The sequence below is a fragment of the Typopeltis vanoorti genome, chromosome 10, assembly GCF_054136105.1.
Source record: "Typopeltis vanoorti isolate ZY-2024b chromosome 10, IOZ_Tvanoo_1.0, whole genome shotgun sequence".
Taxonomy (NCBI): domain Eukaryota; kingdom Metazoa; phylum Arthropoda; class Arachnida; order Uropygi; family Thelyphonidae; genus Typopeltis; species Typopeltis vanoorti.
In genome coordinates, this window is record NC_143558.1 from 52,022,631 (window position 1) to 52,038,905 (window position 16,275).

Consider the following 16,275-nt stretch of genomic DNA (forward strand, 5'->3'; position numbering starts at 1 on the left):
CTCCACATACATTCTTGTTCAGTATTATAACTATTTATAATTCTTGTTCAGCACACTGTCTTTCACATTAATTTTTTTTCACATGTAAATCTTCTTTTTGTCTTTCTTTCTATCTGCTGGCTCATTTCTGATTTTCCCACTAAATTTCTTCCTTTCTTCCTATACAGCAAAGAATAATAGATGACCCTTAACTTGCAGCAGTGTATAGCTCTCTCCTTTCAAGATGATCAACACAATACTTCTCACATGCCGACGGATCCACTCAGAAAACTCAGAATCCACGACGCTTCTCTTTAGATTTCTGACAGTGAACCTAGCATGACGGTGGACCCAAGTAAGAGAAGGTCTAGCAAACCCTAAGACAAACTTCTTTCTTTTTCAATTCCCGACAATAACTTTACACGACAGTAGACCCAGATAAGAGAAGACTTAGAAAACCCCAAGACAAACTTCCTCCTTGATGACCTGCCTTATATACGCGCAGACTTCCCTTGTGCACATGTGCATGCCTCTCAAAAATAGTCACATACTGACCTTCAAAGATGCTGATGTTATTCTTCTTGCATCTTTGGAATTCTCTATACATGGAGATTCTCAGAATTTTTCACTATTGTCACGTATTGACCTTTGGAGATGATGATGTCATTATTCGCACGTCTTTGGAAATTTCCATCCATGACAATTGCTGGAATTCTTCACTATTTTTATAATTAGACACTGATTTAACACGAGTTAATATCATTACATGATGACATCATGAGCCACGTTATTTTATCAAAGATTCATTACAAGATTATTACAAAAATTAACATTTCTCTAAGTACATTCTCCAAAACAAAAAAATGTAGAAACGAACATCATAAGTTGCGAAGTCACATTTCATGAGCGATTTAACAGCATGTAAAAGAGGGCACATGAGGATTGAGGGTTTTGGATTTGATCATCTCATCAGATGATGTAATTATAAATGAGGTTTCAAATCACCCTCCAGTTGGTGAGAGTGACCATAAAGTGATTACCTGGGGAGCTGTCAACAGTGTGAGGACCTCGGTGAGAAAAGGGTATATGTGGAACTACAGGTGATTATGAGCAGTTCAGGACACAGTTTGCAGGTGTAGCATGAAATAAGGAGTTAGCTGGAAAAGAGAACAAGTTTACAGGATATCCAAGAACTTATACTGCGGTACTTAAAATCTCCCATAACAATCATTCTTCTTCAATTGTCAAGCTCAGCCACCTAAAGATCTCCTGTTCCCCACCCTCTGTGCTCCTTGGCTTGTAGCAACATCCCACTAAATATCCTGCCTTGCCCACCTCACACCATATGCTTTCAAAACCATTAATGTCACTGTCTTCTAAAGCATCCACTCTTATCACTTTTCATAAGCAGTACTCCACCACCATATTTTCCCTTCCTATTCCTGCAGAAAAATGCTGTGCCCTGCTACTTCTATTCTTGTTATTATATCATCTTCCATCAACCACATTTCAGTGATTCCAATAATCTTTGGCCAGGCTGATGCTATCAGCACCACCAATTCATCTCCTTTATTCTGGATACTCCTGACATTAGTATAAAGTATTAAAATGTCACTGCTTCTATATCTATCATTATCCCCTCCAGACTCCACTGGACTCAGTGTTACCTGATGTTGTCCCCTTCCCCCACTTAGAACTACTTCCATTACGTGTTCAAATTTAAAACACATGACAACTAGATTTTCTGTGTGAATAATGCAGTGTTCAGGTAGGAAAGCAGGATATGATTCATTATTCTCAAGGAGCCCCATTAGCCCCCTTAGTTTTATCCCTGATAGCAGGAGCACCATGTTGCAATGCTGAGGATTTTTTCGCATGATACCGAAGCTTTTGTAAATGTAACATAGAGAACTTCTTTGATGTCAAAGCCACATGTTGTATCTATCAACACTATCAAGTATCAAGTACAATAGCTCTTTCTTGATGTCCAGGTCGTGAGATACAAAGCAGATGAATGTAGCTAGTTATGATTTGTCCTGAATATCTGTAGATTCATCCAAAGCTAGAGTATGTGCAGCAACAACTTTTCAAGTTATGGTGTAATTTATTTATAATCTCAGCACTGGTAATGGAAATTCTTTTTTCAGTTGTATACCTGGAGACTGGCATCTGTTCAATCATTTTGAGTAACTTTTTATTATCCAGGTTTAAAACTAAAATTAGACCTAGATTACAGGCACAGGCAAAATGTCCATACATGGAAGTAGAATTTGTGAAGAACATTGAACAAATATTCTTCTTCACAAATTCTACTTCCATGTACGGACATTTTGCCTGTGCAATATTAAACGCTAAAATAAAACCAGCCTCAGTACTAACATCAGCCCAGCCTCTTTAGTAAACAAGGACATCAATTTACTCTGAGTATGGAGTTGTTCTTTCAAAGTTGAGAGTTTCTTTTGCCTCAGATCAGAGCCAAGAGGAAATTCATTACTAAAATTACTGATTCTCGTAGACAGGCTTATATGTTGGTTATGCATTATTAAAACACTTAAGGAATTGAACAGCGTACTTAAGAATATAAATTAAATTATACTTTAATAAATATTTCTGATATTTTGGCAACGTCACTTTGCCATCTTCTAAAGGAACTTACAAAAAAAGGCACGTGCACGTAGGCACTACAACACAGTAACTGGGAATGAAGTGATGAAGCTATTGTTCTCATAAAAGTCCTGATGGTGCCCCCTAGCGGGCTAAGTAGGTGTTCTTGGCCGTTGGGCTGAAGGTCTGCTGATGTAAGCCTCCCAAATTTGGGGCAGTCGCATACAACCAAATTTGTTGAGATTTGGAGAATTTCTTAGGGCCGAGGCTGATTCCATAAATAGTCTTTTGAATTTGTATTTGCTACGGTGTAGTACTGTAGCTTTCTTCCACTGTATTCTGTGGCATGTATCCAGAGCATGGTCTGCAAGACCAGAATGGCTATACTTGTGAAAATATACTTGTGGATGTAGCCCTTGTGGTTCAGAAATTCTGATATTCGCTGTCCTGCCTGTTTGGCCAAAGTAAGACAGTTTACAACTGCAAGGGACCTGGTATACACCAGGTAGGTCTAGGGGAAGTGGTTGGTCTTTAGTGGAGCGGATAAGGGATGCCAATTTTTCTGTAAGGTCTGTAACAAGAGGTCAGATCATGTTTTTTTAAGGCTGGTTACCTTACATGGTAAGGTAACCAGCCTTATGCAAAACTCCAATCTTGAGAACCAGGGTATCTCTCTTAGTATGGCCCTCTACCTCTCAACCTCTCCAAATAGGGAGGCCATACAAGTAGCTTAGCTACTTTTGGCATAGCTCTTGAAGTCATTGGTGCAATAAAGTCTCTTTACCACAACAAGATGGAGATACCATTAAGGATTATTATTATTAACATCTGACCTCCATGAGAGGTACACACTATCACACTCAAAGCTTATCCAACTGTGCCTTAAACTGCACTGTGTCTACATTCACAACACACTCAGGCAATGTATTCCATTCACCAACCGCTCTGCTTGTCAAGAAACTTCTAGCTCTTCTGCTCACACAACTTCCTTATGCAGTTTCCAGACGTGATAGCATCACATTCTCCCCCCCCCCCCATCTCACATTCTATGAAAATTCTCTTCCATGTCAACCTGATAACAACCCCTGACTTCTTCATATGTGTCAATCATATCACTCTGCTATTCGTATGGATTTTCAATTTGCATTCTCTCAATCTGTCCTGATACCCCACATTACAAAGACCACTGACCATCTTTGTTAATCTTCTCTGGATCTTTTCACCATGAAAACTGGGTAACCAAGATGGAGTAACCAAGATGGTAACCAAATCGGTGCACAATAATCTATATGAGGTCTTATTAAGGCCTTATAGAATGGCATCATGCCTTCTTTCTTTCTGCATATCATGGACCTCTGGATCATTGCCATTATTATTATTATTATTATTATTATTATTATTATTATTAGAAGCCACTTTAGCAGCAAGCCACAGCAGGCATGCTATTTCAATGCTCCCAAATTTTAAGTTGCAAAGTAGATTTTTTCTGGTGAATTAAAATTTAAAGTGCATCAGTGAATTCCATTCTTCAAGCTGAACATATTGATGTAAAAACTATAAGTACCAGGTAAGTAATAAGTATATTATAAGTATTCAAAGTTCGAAGTATACGTTGGTCAACTACACGCGAAGAGAACAAAAGAAGTTGCCATATTAGAAATTACAGCAAGATCGTCAAACAAGAAATATGAAGTGCTACAAATGCAATGAAGACCTAACGGGGGAAGAAAACCACATAACATGCAGGAACTACCAGAGAAACATGCATTTTCTATGCATGTTTGCGGGATTGTCTGAGGCCACTTGGCAGAGAAAATCAAACGCGAAGCGTGATGAGTGGAAATGTCAGCAGTGTAGAGAAAACAAAGGAATGTCACCTTCAACTGCAGACTGGAAACAGACAATGCTGAAAACAACTGCAAGTGGTAAACAGATAATGCAGCAATCAACAGCAGAGGGAACGAAAAACAAAGAAAACAAAAATGGAAACCCAGGTGAGCCAACTTTGAATGAATTACTTGAAAATAGATTAAAAAACCTAAAAGACTGTTTAATCGATTTTGTTGGAAAACTATTTGAAAAACACACCATACAGATTACCGAAAAATTCAACCAATATGAGGAATTTATTAAATTTAATAACAACTCGGTAGAATATGTATTACAAACTGTCAGAGAAATCAAAAACTCCATTAAAGAGCTAACGGAAAGACAGCATAATCTAATTAAAGAGACAACGGAACTACGACAAGAACTAAACTCTCTAAAGCAACAGTACAAACTCTTAAGCCAACAGCAGTATAAAAATGATCTCCTGATAGATGGTCTCCTGGAAATTGCTACGGAACATTTAAAGACACCAAATGTTCATACAACTAAGCAAAAAAAATTGGTGCTCTCATTGAATCAAAAGATATCCAGTCAGTACATCGGTTACCACAAAAATGGAAAAGAAAAATTAATTCCCATCTTCCTCCTGTCGTGGTGCGACTCACCAACAGCCCAATAAAAACTACACTTATAAAAGCTAGCAGGATTAAAAAACCAGTAGTCAAGGAGCTGAAAGGAGCTCATGACAATACCCCTATATACTTGTCCAAATACTTAAAGCCTTATTATCAGAAACTATTCTACCTAACAAGGAAAGTAAAAACAGAAAAAAAATGACCAGTTTATATGGATAAGAGACAACAAAATATTCCTTAAAAAGACACAAGAAAACCAATCCAAATAAAATCCATAGAAGACCTCAACATGCTGCCACATTAAAAGGAATATAGATGACTCTTAAAGAAGGGAACAGCACACCAATCTACATGAATGAAGACCATCAAGCAGATGTAATCACCCCGGAACATGATAATTGCCACATTTTGAAAAATCAATAACAGAATGGAAACAAGTGATTATCCCCAAAAAAGGACTATCTATTCTCCACCTCAACATCAGAAGCATTCAAAAATACTGGCTGACCCTGCAAGCTTATCTGAAGGAAGATATAGACAACATAGATTACATTTTAATACTGACTGAAGTATCTATGACAAACAAAGAGGCAACCATCTACCAAATGCCACACTTCCAACAACACAAACACTGCAGACAAACCAAACGAGGAGGTGGTATAATAATATTTAACAAACATAAACTACAAGTAACAGAAATAAACTATAAACTAGAATATGCAGAAAACATATGCATCAAAATTAAAAACATCAAACAAGAAAACTCCTTCATATTAAACACAATATACAGACCACCCAACTTAAGCACCACAAATTTTCTAGATGAACTAAACAGATGGCTTTCAGCCACGAAAGGAGTGCCTCAGAATACTTGATAATAATAGGAGACATGAATATAAACATTAGGAACATAAATAATAACACAGAACAATACCTAGACCTCTTATCAGCATATAACATAACCCCATCCATACAGTCGTATACATGAGAAGAGATAGTCGGAAATACAACAACCTCATCCTGTATTGACCATATAAATATACGGGCCCCCCTCCAAACAGTCACACTGCAACCGTCATAACATGCAAATTGGCAGACCATTATTTCACAGCATTACAGTTACACACTGAACCAGAACCCATAAAACTCACTGAGACTACAAAACAATATTATAGCATTCTAAATGAAACAATAGTAAATAACGAAATCAGAAAAGCAGACTGGATGCAGATAGCACTTTAGACTCTGCTGAAGCTGTATATAATAATCTTAAACTTGCATTTAATAAAATATATAATAAAGCATTAACAAAAATAAAAGTATGCTCCCAAACAAAACAGAATCCATGGATAACAGACAACATATTAACAGACATACAAAGAAAAGATGCCCTATGGAAACAACTTAAGAAGTCACCAAACAATATCGCTTTACAAGCTGAATACAAAAGAAAACAGAATCTCCCAGCAACACATTAGAATGGCAAAAAGAAACTACTACAGCAACAAATTAACAACAGCTCAGAACGACATAAAGGAAACCTGGCACCTGATTAATGAAATGCTGGACAATATACACAGAACTACTGCCTCAGAAACAATAAAACACAGCTTTGCTCAACCCCTAATCCCTCAAACAGTTGGCAAACAGCAATTCTTGAACTATCCATAGTTTTTGGATAGTTCAAGAAACAACCTTCCCTCACACAAACGAACATACTCCACTAGGTCCACGAGCAACCCAATCGATGTGGTTCCCCACAGTAACAAAAGAAGAACCATCACTGGCAATTCAACAAATTAACCCTAACAAAGGACCGGGGATAGATGGAATAATACCAAAAGACATCAAGAAACACTCAACCAACCTATGTCCAGTTATACAAAAACTGTTAAATAAAATCTTCGAAATGGGACACATACCTGAAACACTAAAGACAGCATTAATCACACCCATACACAAACATGGAAAAAGAAACATTATAAGTAATTACCAGGGGCGAATGCTGGTCTTGAAATTCACGCTTGCTCTTGTTATCATTTAGAGAGTGAGAGGTGTGATTGAAGTCTGATTAGTGGAATAATGAATTACTGACCGTTTAAAACTATATATTTAGAAACTTATGTATATTTAATCATACAAATACAACATATATTTTACAAATGATAATCTATCTTTTTCAATTTAACTACTTGAATACAAATTCTACCCTATGGTTCTTCTTTATGAACTGGTCAATAACATCGTCATAAAAAAGTTGGTTGTAACTTCATTTTCCCAAGCGACACGCACACCAGTAAAGGCCAGCTGAAGTTCACTGGCTAAAGCTACTTTGACTGCGTATGGCCTGTGTTTAAAACAACATGAAGGGAACGGAAATGGCTATGCGCATGCATGAAATCACAGGGCTGCAGCGAGGACCTGAAAGCTCTGACAACCGAGTAAGCCAAGGTAGCTTTAACTAGACGAGCAAGCATCGGCCTTTGATACACAACACAAAGCTTAACACGTTCGCTGCCAATTACGAGTATACTCGTAGTTGGTAAACCAGCTACACAAGCCAGCTACGAGTATACTCGTTTGATGCTTACTGCCGGCAACAAGATTATTGTACTGACCTTGAAGAAGTGAAAATGCTTGGCTTGTGGAGCTAGCATCAAAACTGTGTATTCTCATAGATAGTATATGCTCTGCACAAGCCAACTACGAGTATACTCGTATGACGCTTACCGCCAGCAACGAGATTACCATACTGACCTTGAAGAAGTGAAATTGCTCGGCGTATGGGAACAGACTATGCCGAAGTAGCATGGCAGCGAACGTGTTAATTATTGCCATGCAAGCTTAAGACCTCTTCTGTCTTCAAAAATAAAAGCCTAAATGGAATGCTTATAAATGCATGCATTCATTAACAAATAAATATTACTTCTTTCTCAAGTAATGAGCTTGCACAGCAAGCATGGAGAATTCGCCACTGATAATTACAGGCCCATCGCCACTTTGTCTGTAAACAACCAAATCATGGAGCGCATCGTGCATTGAAAAATTTCAAATCATACCCAAAACACAATATGGCTTTCAGAGAAAGAAAGGAACAGCAACACTCCTGGAAGATTTCCAGGAGTGTTGCTCCCGGAAATAAATGCTAATTGGATAAAAACAGAATAACATTAGTCGTATTCATTGACCTAACAAAAGCATTCGACGCACACACAAAATCTTGTTAACAAAACTAACCCATATCAGAATCGGAGGTCGTCTACTCCAGTGGTTTAAAGCATACATGAAAAACAGGAAGCACATCACATGTATAGGATCAGCGTACAGCAATGAGGTACCGGTAACCTGCGGGGTACTGCAAAGAGCTGTCCTATCTCCCATTCATACACGACATAAGCCATCTTCCCTTAAAATGTAAAATCTTTCAGCACGCAGATGACACGGCCATAGTATCCATTCACAACAACACAAATATCACTTACACAAATATGCAACACGACATCAATCAAATCACTAACTGGTTAACCGAAAACGTCATATATATAAACCCTGGGAAAACAAAACTAATGATATTCAAAAATCCCCAAACCCTGCCCATAGAAACTAAATATCTCCCTATCCGATTCATCCTCAAAGTATACACAAAGCGCTGAACCTAAAACCACAACCATCACACAGGTGAAAACAACACACTATCTCGGACTTCGCTTTGATGCTGATCAAAGTTGGAATAGCCATATAAACTACCTATACACCAAGCTTAGGATAATAGCAAGCAAACTATACAATGGTTGCAAGATAAAACGGTAAACCTGATATTCTGGGAACAACCCGCACTTATGCAGGCAGCACGGACAGAACACAAAATATTTAAGGTGAAACACTTATGCCACTACACAGTCATGTTAAAACATTACTACAGCCCAACCTATAGAGTAACCAAAATCACCCACAATGCTGTCTCCCACAGTCAATAAACTACATAACATATAAGTACAACAATCACTATGTCAAAGCCACCCGAAACAACTTCTACGTGCCTGACATGATAAACAAACTACCATTCGACGACAGAAACCTTGGGACATACAGAGAGCTGAAACAGGTACTATATAAATATTATAGCGAGAATGAAAATTAGAGAAATTCCTGTTTCTCTCTCTCTCTCTCTCTCTCTCACACACACACACACACACACACAAAAAACCTATGACAAACCCCTCTCAAAAAAACACCACTACAAGGACACAAACAAACACACCATGTCCAAATCCAACCCTACTTGCAAAAAAAAAAAAAAAAAAAGTTAAACTGTGTAATAGTAGTTGAAGCCTTCCAAGCATGTACAACAAAGAGTAAAATCAACACCTGGCTTGCGACCAGTATAGAAACATAACCATGAAACCACCACCATCTGTTATCTTCCTCAGATAAGCTCTGCTAAGCTTCGAGAAAGAAATCAGAAATGCCTCCCAAATTATTATTATTATATTAGTTATTCACTAAAAAAAAAATTCTGTATAATCATCACTGTTAATATTAGAACATGTGTTGTAAATGCATAACAAAGAGCTGAAGAGTGTTATTAAAATTATTAACTGAAATCCAATGTAGAAAATGTTTGTAAAATTATACTCAAGATAACTATTGTATATATATATATATATATTTGTAAATATTTTAGCAATGAATAAAAATATTATTTATTAAAAAAAAATTATTATGGACAACTCCAAGGAGTCCTTAGACTCATTGAGGGAGGCCCTAAACATCATGTCAAAACCTACTTGACAGACACCCACTGATCTAACTCAGAAGTCTGTTATCTAATCCCATCCATTTCAATATATTCGACATCTTGTTGTGTGGCATTTTCACAGTATTTAGTATAACTGCATCTGCAACCCCATATAAAAATATCTGATACCTACTTCACAGACACCCCATCACTCCATCAGGCAATGCATTCCATGGTTCAACCATCCTCCATGCAAAGAAACCACTCCTCACCCTCTTGCTCACAGTTTCCTTTCTTAACTTCCAGAGATGGCCTCTTGTCATCACTCCTTCCCGTTGTTCAACCAAGCGAAAGAACAAATCCCCAGTGTCAATCATATCATCTCTCCTTCTTCTGTCCACCAAACTCTGCAGTCCACATTCCCTCAGTCGACTCTCATAACTAACATGGTACAGTCCTGAAACCATCTTTGTTATCTGCCTTTGTATACCCTTTCCACAGTAAATTTATCCCCTTCAAATCCTGGGGACCAAAACTGAGAACAATAGTCTAAGTGTGGTCTGATCAGAGACTTATACAACGGAATGATAAACATTCTTTAATCTCTTTCAGTGAAACTTCTACAGTTGGATACTGACAACAGTACTTTGTTAGTGAAGTACCAAGGGTACCCTAACAGGAAGGATCTTGCTTGGAGAATTGCATATGGCTGCCTTCCAGTCAATACCATCAAACGGAAGTACTTTAACATTGCAGATCCAATCTGTAACATCTGTTACTAATTGGAAACAATAGAACATGCATTCTCCAGCTACCCTCTTGCCCCGTATATTTGAAACAGATTAGATAATGTGTTGGGCATTCCATTATTTATAACAGAACAGGTTATTTTTATAACCTGTTCTATATATATATATATATATATATATATATATATATATATATATATATATGGTAAGAGAATTTTGATTTTTATAATTAATGAATTAAAATACCATTTATGGAAGATTAGAAAGAAAACCAGCAATATGACATCCAAATGCTTTATAATATTGTATTGTACTGTTGAAATTTTATTGTTCAGTCAAACATTGTATTTAGAAAGAGGCATTGTAGGAGAAGATATCAAATTTTTGACTAGATGGTTTAGACCACCCACATTATGCAATATTTGCCAGGGAGAGATAAAATTCTGTCTCTTCTTGCTGTAAGAGGGTTTTTAAATAGTTCCATCCTCTTAATTCAATGTGGTCATATAGTCAATTGCAAGGATGACTGGAGAGCAATCCCAGGCAGAGAAGGACAATTCAAGGCAATTAACTCAGGTAGAAAGAAAGATGCATGTAGCAATAAGGGAATGGAATTTCTAGAATTCTTGAGGGAAATGTCTTAGGCAACATGTAATAGAGGGAACAAGAAGTTCAAGAGTTTTGGATTTGGTTATAGCATCAGAAGAGTTGATAATAACTGAGATGACATCTCTCCCACCAGTTGGAGAGAGTGACCATATGGTTTTGACTTGGATAATGAATAGATATGCAGGAGTATCAAACAGACGGGAACGTATGGAAGTATAAGGCAAGTGATTATAATAGTCTTAGACGTCAACTTGAGGAAGTTTCATGGAGGGAGGAATTGGAAGACCGGGATATCATTGGCACGTGGGAAATGAAAAAATATTTGTTAGCATCAATGATAAGTCATATACCACAAGTGAACAAAAGAACACAATTTGTAGTAAATGGATGACAAACAATATTAAACAGGAATTGCATGCGAAAAAGTGGCTATGGAAGATATATAAGGAGACAGGTGAAGAGAAGATGCATGAAGAATGTAAGACACAGGCCAGAAGAGTGACTAGTGTGGTAAGGAAAGCGAAACTGGAATATGAGAGGAGATTGGCCCTAAGATCCAAAGAAAATCCTAATGAATTTTTTAGGTATTGGCCAGTAGGAGGACAAATGACTGTCGAAGACTGATATTGTGATATAAAAGTGGGAATAGAGTGACTGATGCAGAGGACATAGTGGAATTGTTCAATGAACACTTTATTGGAGTATTTCATTCTGGAGGAGTCAGTTTTAATGCTAGAGGGATTGGGAGAGGTTCAAGGTTTAGAGGTACAGGAGGAGAGTGTGTTTCAAATACCGAGTATTCTGGATGTCAGTAAAGCTTTGGGACTGGATGGTATTTCACCACGAGTTTTGAGAGAATGTGCTAGGTAACTGACAGTGCCTTTGACCTGGCTTTTCAATGAAAGTCTGGCTGTGGGAAAGGTGCCCATGGAATGAAAGGAAGGTACCATAGTGACATTGCATAAGGGAGGTAGCAGACTGGAAGTGTCTACTTATAGGCCAGTTTGTGTGTCATCAGTAGTTAGTAAGATCTTGGATAAAGTAGTGAATGACCATATACAGCATTGGGCAGATGAGGGTAATGTTATCTGTCAGTGTCAACATGGATTTGTGAAGGGGATGCTCTTGTTTTAGCAATATGCTAGCCTTTTATGATAAAGTTTCAAGAGCATTAGATGAGGGAAAGGCATATACTGCCATTTTCTTAGACTTAGTGAAGGCATTTGACAGGGTGCCACATGATAAGCTGATATTCAAGTTGCAGCACATGGATCTAGATGTCAGATTGGTCAACTGGATTCAGGATTGGCTGTCCGATAGGTATCAGAGAGTTGTGTATAGTGGGGCAATTTCAAGGAAACAGATGGTTACAAGTAGGGTCCCACAGAGCTCAGTAGTGGGACCTATATTGTTTAACCTTTATATCAATGACATTGTCAGTGGATTGCAAGGATATTCAGTTGTTTGTGGACGATGCGAAGCTGGGAAGGATTATTAGTAATAGTGCAGATGCGGCAGCCCTGCAAGAGGATTTGAATAATCTAGATAGATGGGCAAATGAATGGGGGGGGGTGTCGGTTTAATGCAGCAAAATGTAAGGTCTTGAGATTTGGGAAACATCAATGGGACGCTGCATGCTCTATGGGAGGAGTTATATTGGACGAAGTAGGGGAGACAAGAGATTTGGGGTTGATGATTGATAGAAACCTGAAATTTAGGGGACATATTGCAAAGGTGTTGAAGGTGACACAGAGGATTGCTGCAATAATGAGAACGACGCTGACCTGCAGAGATAAAACAGTTATCATTCCGTTGTATAAGAATCTGATCAGACCACACTTAGACTATTGTTCTCAGATTAGGTCCTCACAATTTGAAGGGGATAAATTTACTGTGGAAAGGGTACAAAGGTTGATAACAAAGATGGTTTCAGTACTGTACAATGATAGTTATGAGGACAGGCTGAGGGAATATGGACTGCAGAGTTTGATGGATAGAACAAGGAGAGGTGATATGATTGAGACTTTTAAACTGTTGAGAGGTGGTTACAGGGTTGACACTGGGGAGTGCTTTCACTTGGTTGATCAGCGGGAAGGAGTGATGACAAGAGGCCATCCCTGGAAGTTACGAAAGGAAACTGTGAGCAAAAGGGTGCGGAGTAATTTCTTTGCATGGAGAGTGGTTGAATCATGGGATGCATTGCCTGATGGAGTGGTGAGAGCGAAAACGGTCAATTAGTTTAAGGAGTGGTATGATAGACTTCGTGTTTCTTAGGGGGGGGGGGTGCCTCCCCACGATGACTCTTGATAAACTTCGTGTTTTTTAGGAAGGACTTCCCACGGTGAGTCTTTTGACTCCATGGAGGCCTGAATAATAATAATAATAAGGTTAACCACTTGGATATTAGTCATCTTTTCACTTTAGTTTGTTGGTCTTTTGGTTGTTCATCTATATGAGACTGGTGAAAGAAGAAAACCAATAGCCTTTGGCTCTGATGATAGAAAAGAGCTGAGGGCTTTTGTCCGTCTCTCATACTATTTATTTGTCTTTCTTTCTTCTAAGACTATCAAGCTCTCTTGCACCCCCCTATGTATGGAGCAGCAGTTCCGAACCTTTTTGACTCATGGAGCCCTTTTTAGAATCAATTTCTATGGCAGAGCCCCTTAGGCCTACCCTATTTCTTACAAGTTAATGGTGTTTAGGAGTAGTGTTACGCAAGGACAATTTTAGTGCAAGGACAATTGCACAATGTCCTTGCACTAAAATTATATTTTAAAAACTTTGAAATTTACCATTATATCTCAATTTATTCTCAACTACCACCAATACACATGATATTGTCAAAACTTGGCCATACATAAAAGTTCTTCCAAAGTTCAATTAATCAAACCATTTGTGTTACAACAGATTTTACATTATTGGTGAGAGCAACAATAAGGTCCATACAATAAACTCAGTTCCTCCAATTTAATCATTACATCCAATTCAATTCAAATACATATTCATTCATTACTTGTTATTCGAAATTTTTATTATTCAGTATAGAAGACAATTGCTATTTAATTTTATTAACTACAGTGCAACTAGAGTGCACTGTAGTGCAACAGTAGGCCTAAATTAAGACATAACATAAAATAATGTGTAATGAGACACAAAGAGGTCAAACGCACAGAAAACTCGCGGAAGAATTGCTAAGAAATCACAATGCTATTGCTATGAAAATTCACTGTGAAGTGATTGATTCTACTTTTTTTTTCTTATTCTTTTATTTCATTCAATTTTTATTTATTTTATTTTCTTAGAGCGGCCGCAGAGCCCCTGGGAAGTGCACAGGTTGGGAACCACCAGTATAGAGTATAACTACTCTAGGCCTATGATGAGCACCCCCCCTTTCATTTTTCACCTCAAGAAAGGTCAAAACTAGTCTGGGTAATGGTCATTCCCAAAATGCATAGCATTATACATATCTGTAAGGATACATGCTTTGCATTATGGGGTACTAAGGCAATTGATGTGAAGCCAATGGTATCTATATATGAGTTGCCCTGTTGTGAAGTACTTCACCACTTGCTTACAGTTGGATAAAGGATGAAACCAAGAACATAATTTCTTGGCATCTTTAATTTATATATATATATATAGGAAGATTGATTTACTCGATTGATATACATTTTTTAAAAAAATTGAATGACTAGAAACCCAGAAGAATGAAAACAAAGTTTAATAGAACAACTAGTTTTAGCTTGTATCAACCTTCTTAAGGTTCTCATTAAAAATAAATAACCAGTAAAACATAGAAGAAATAATTGTAAACCACGGAAAGTTAGTGTATATATATATATATTCAATGTTGAAATGTTGAAGTCTGCACATTCAAAACTGTTCTCTCATTGGCTTCATTTTTGAGCATATACATGCGTATAGCAACTCGCAAATGCCAGTATTTGATCTTAGCATGACAGTCTGAAAGGTTGTAACTCAGGTTGTTGTTGAGTTGTAGGGGGTTGAGAATGATTTCTTTTGATTTATTATCTTTCTTTCTAATTCATTGTGGCAACAGAAAATGCTATTAGACTTGTCTCATAGGACTGCATAGCTAAGGTTTTCTTCGTTAGAATTGGCCCAGAACAGAACATCACTAGACAAAGCACTGGCTCATGTTTTCTTCTAACTGCCGTCTCTCTTATGTTTTTCAATGTGTAACTCGATCAATTTCTCTGTTTGGACAAAGTATGGTATATCACAGTTGCACCAAATCTGGTAAAAGGTTGTGATGTCTAGGTTTCGGACGGCTCACTAAGGAGCAGATTTTCGGAAGAGGAGTAAATAAACTTCTTATGTTATATTTCCTAAGAACCTTGGCCAATTTGGGTGAGACAGAGCTTATGTATGGTATAGAAATATTACCTTTCACCCTATCAGTCTCTTCATTATCAATGACCCACTCCTGAAAATATTTCAGGCACAAACTTTGTTTGCTTACACTTGGATAAAAGATTAAACCAAATATGTAATTGGTAACATAGCCAAGTGAAAAACTTCCATCAGCCTGTTGGTTAGGAGAGTGGATATGTTAATCCTCAGATGATCAGGCCAGCAATATATATATATATATATATATATAGTTCATTCATTGTTTGTTGACTAATAAATTCTTAGTTATTTAATTTCTTTAATTAACTGGAAATGAATGTATTTTATTTCTTATCAAAACAGGCTCTAAGTGATAAGTTGTCACAGCAAACAAGTCAACTAGAATTAGTTGTAGAAATGGGTGAAAAGCTATACCCACATACATCACCTGATGGAAGAGAGACTATTCGTCAGACTTTGAGGTCAGTGGAACAATTGAACTATTACTGTAATCTTTCATTTACTTATCATATAATTCAGATATTGATGAAATCTACAAATTTTTTATCATAAATTTGTTGAAAGTTATATCTGTTATAACTGAATGTGTACAATATCTTCTTGGAATGTAGTTCTAAGATTATTATTATTATTATTACCTCAAGACCTCATGGAGTCAAAGACTCATCTGAGAGGGCCTTTTATCATACACACAGCTCAACATACCGTGCCTTGAACACATTCAAACTCCTTGCAGACACCACACTCTCATTATCGT

At 37.3% G+C, this 16,275-nt stretch overlaps 1 protein-coding gene across 1 annotated transcript in view; it reads left to right on the top strand.

Moving 5' to 3' along the window:
• LOC150102416 (muscle-specific protein 300 kDa-like) overlaps positions 1 to 16,275 on the top strand; it is a 1,203,500-nt gene that overhangs the window by 251,275 nt on the left and 935,950 nt on the right. The window contains exon 18 of the mRNA XM_090399574.1: positions 15,861 to 15,979. Coding sequence (XP_090255700.1) covers positions 15,861 to 15,979 — 119 coding nt within the window. The remainder of the gene's footprint in view (positions 1 to 15,860; positions 15,980 to 16,275) is intronic.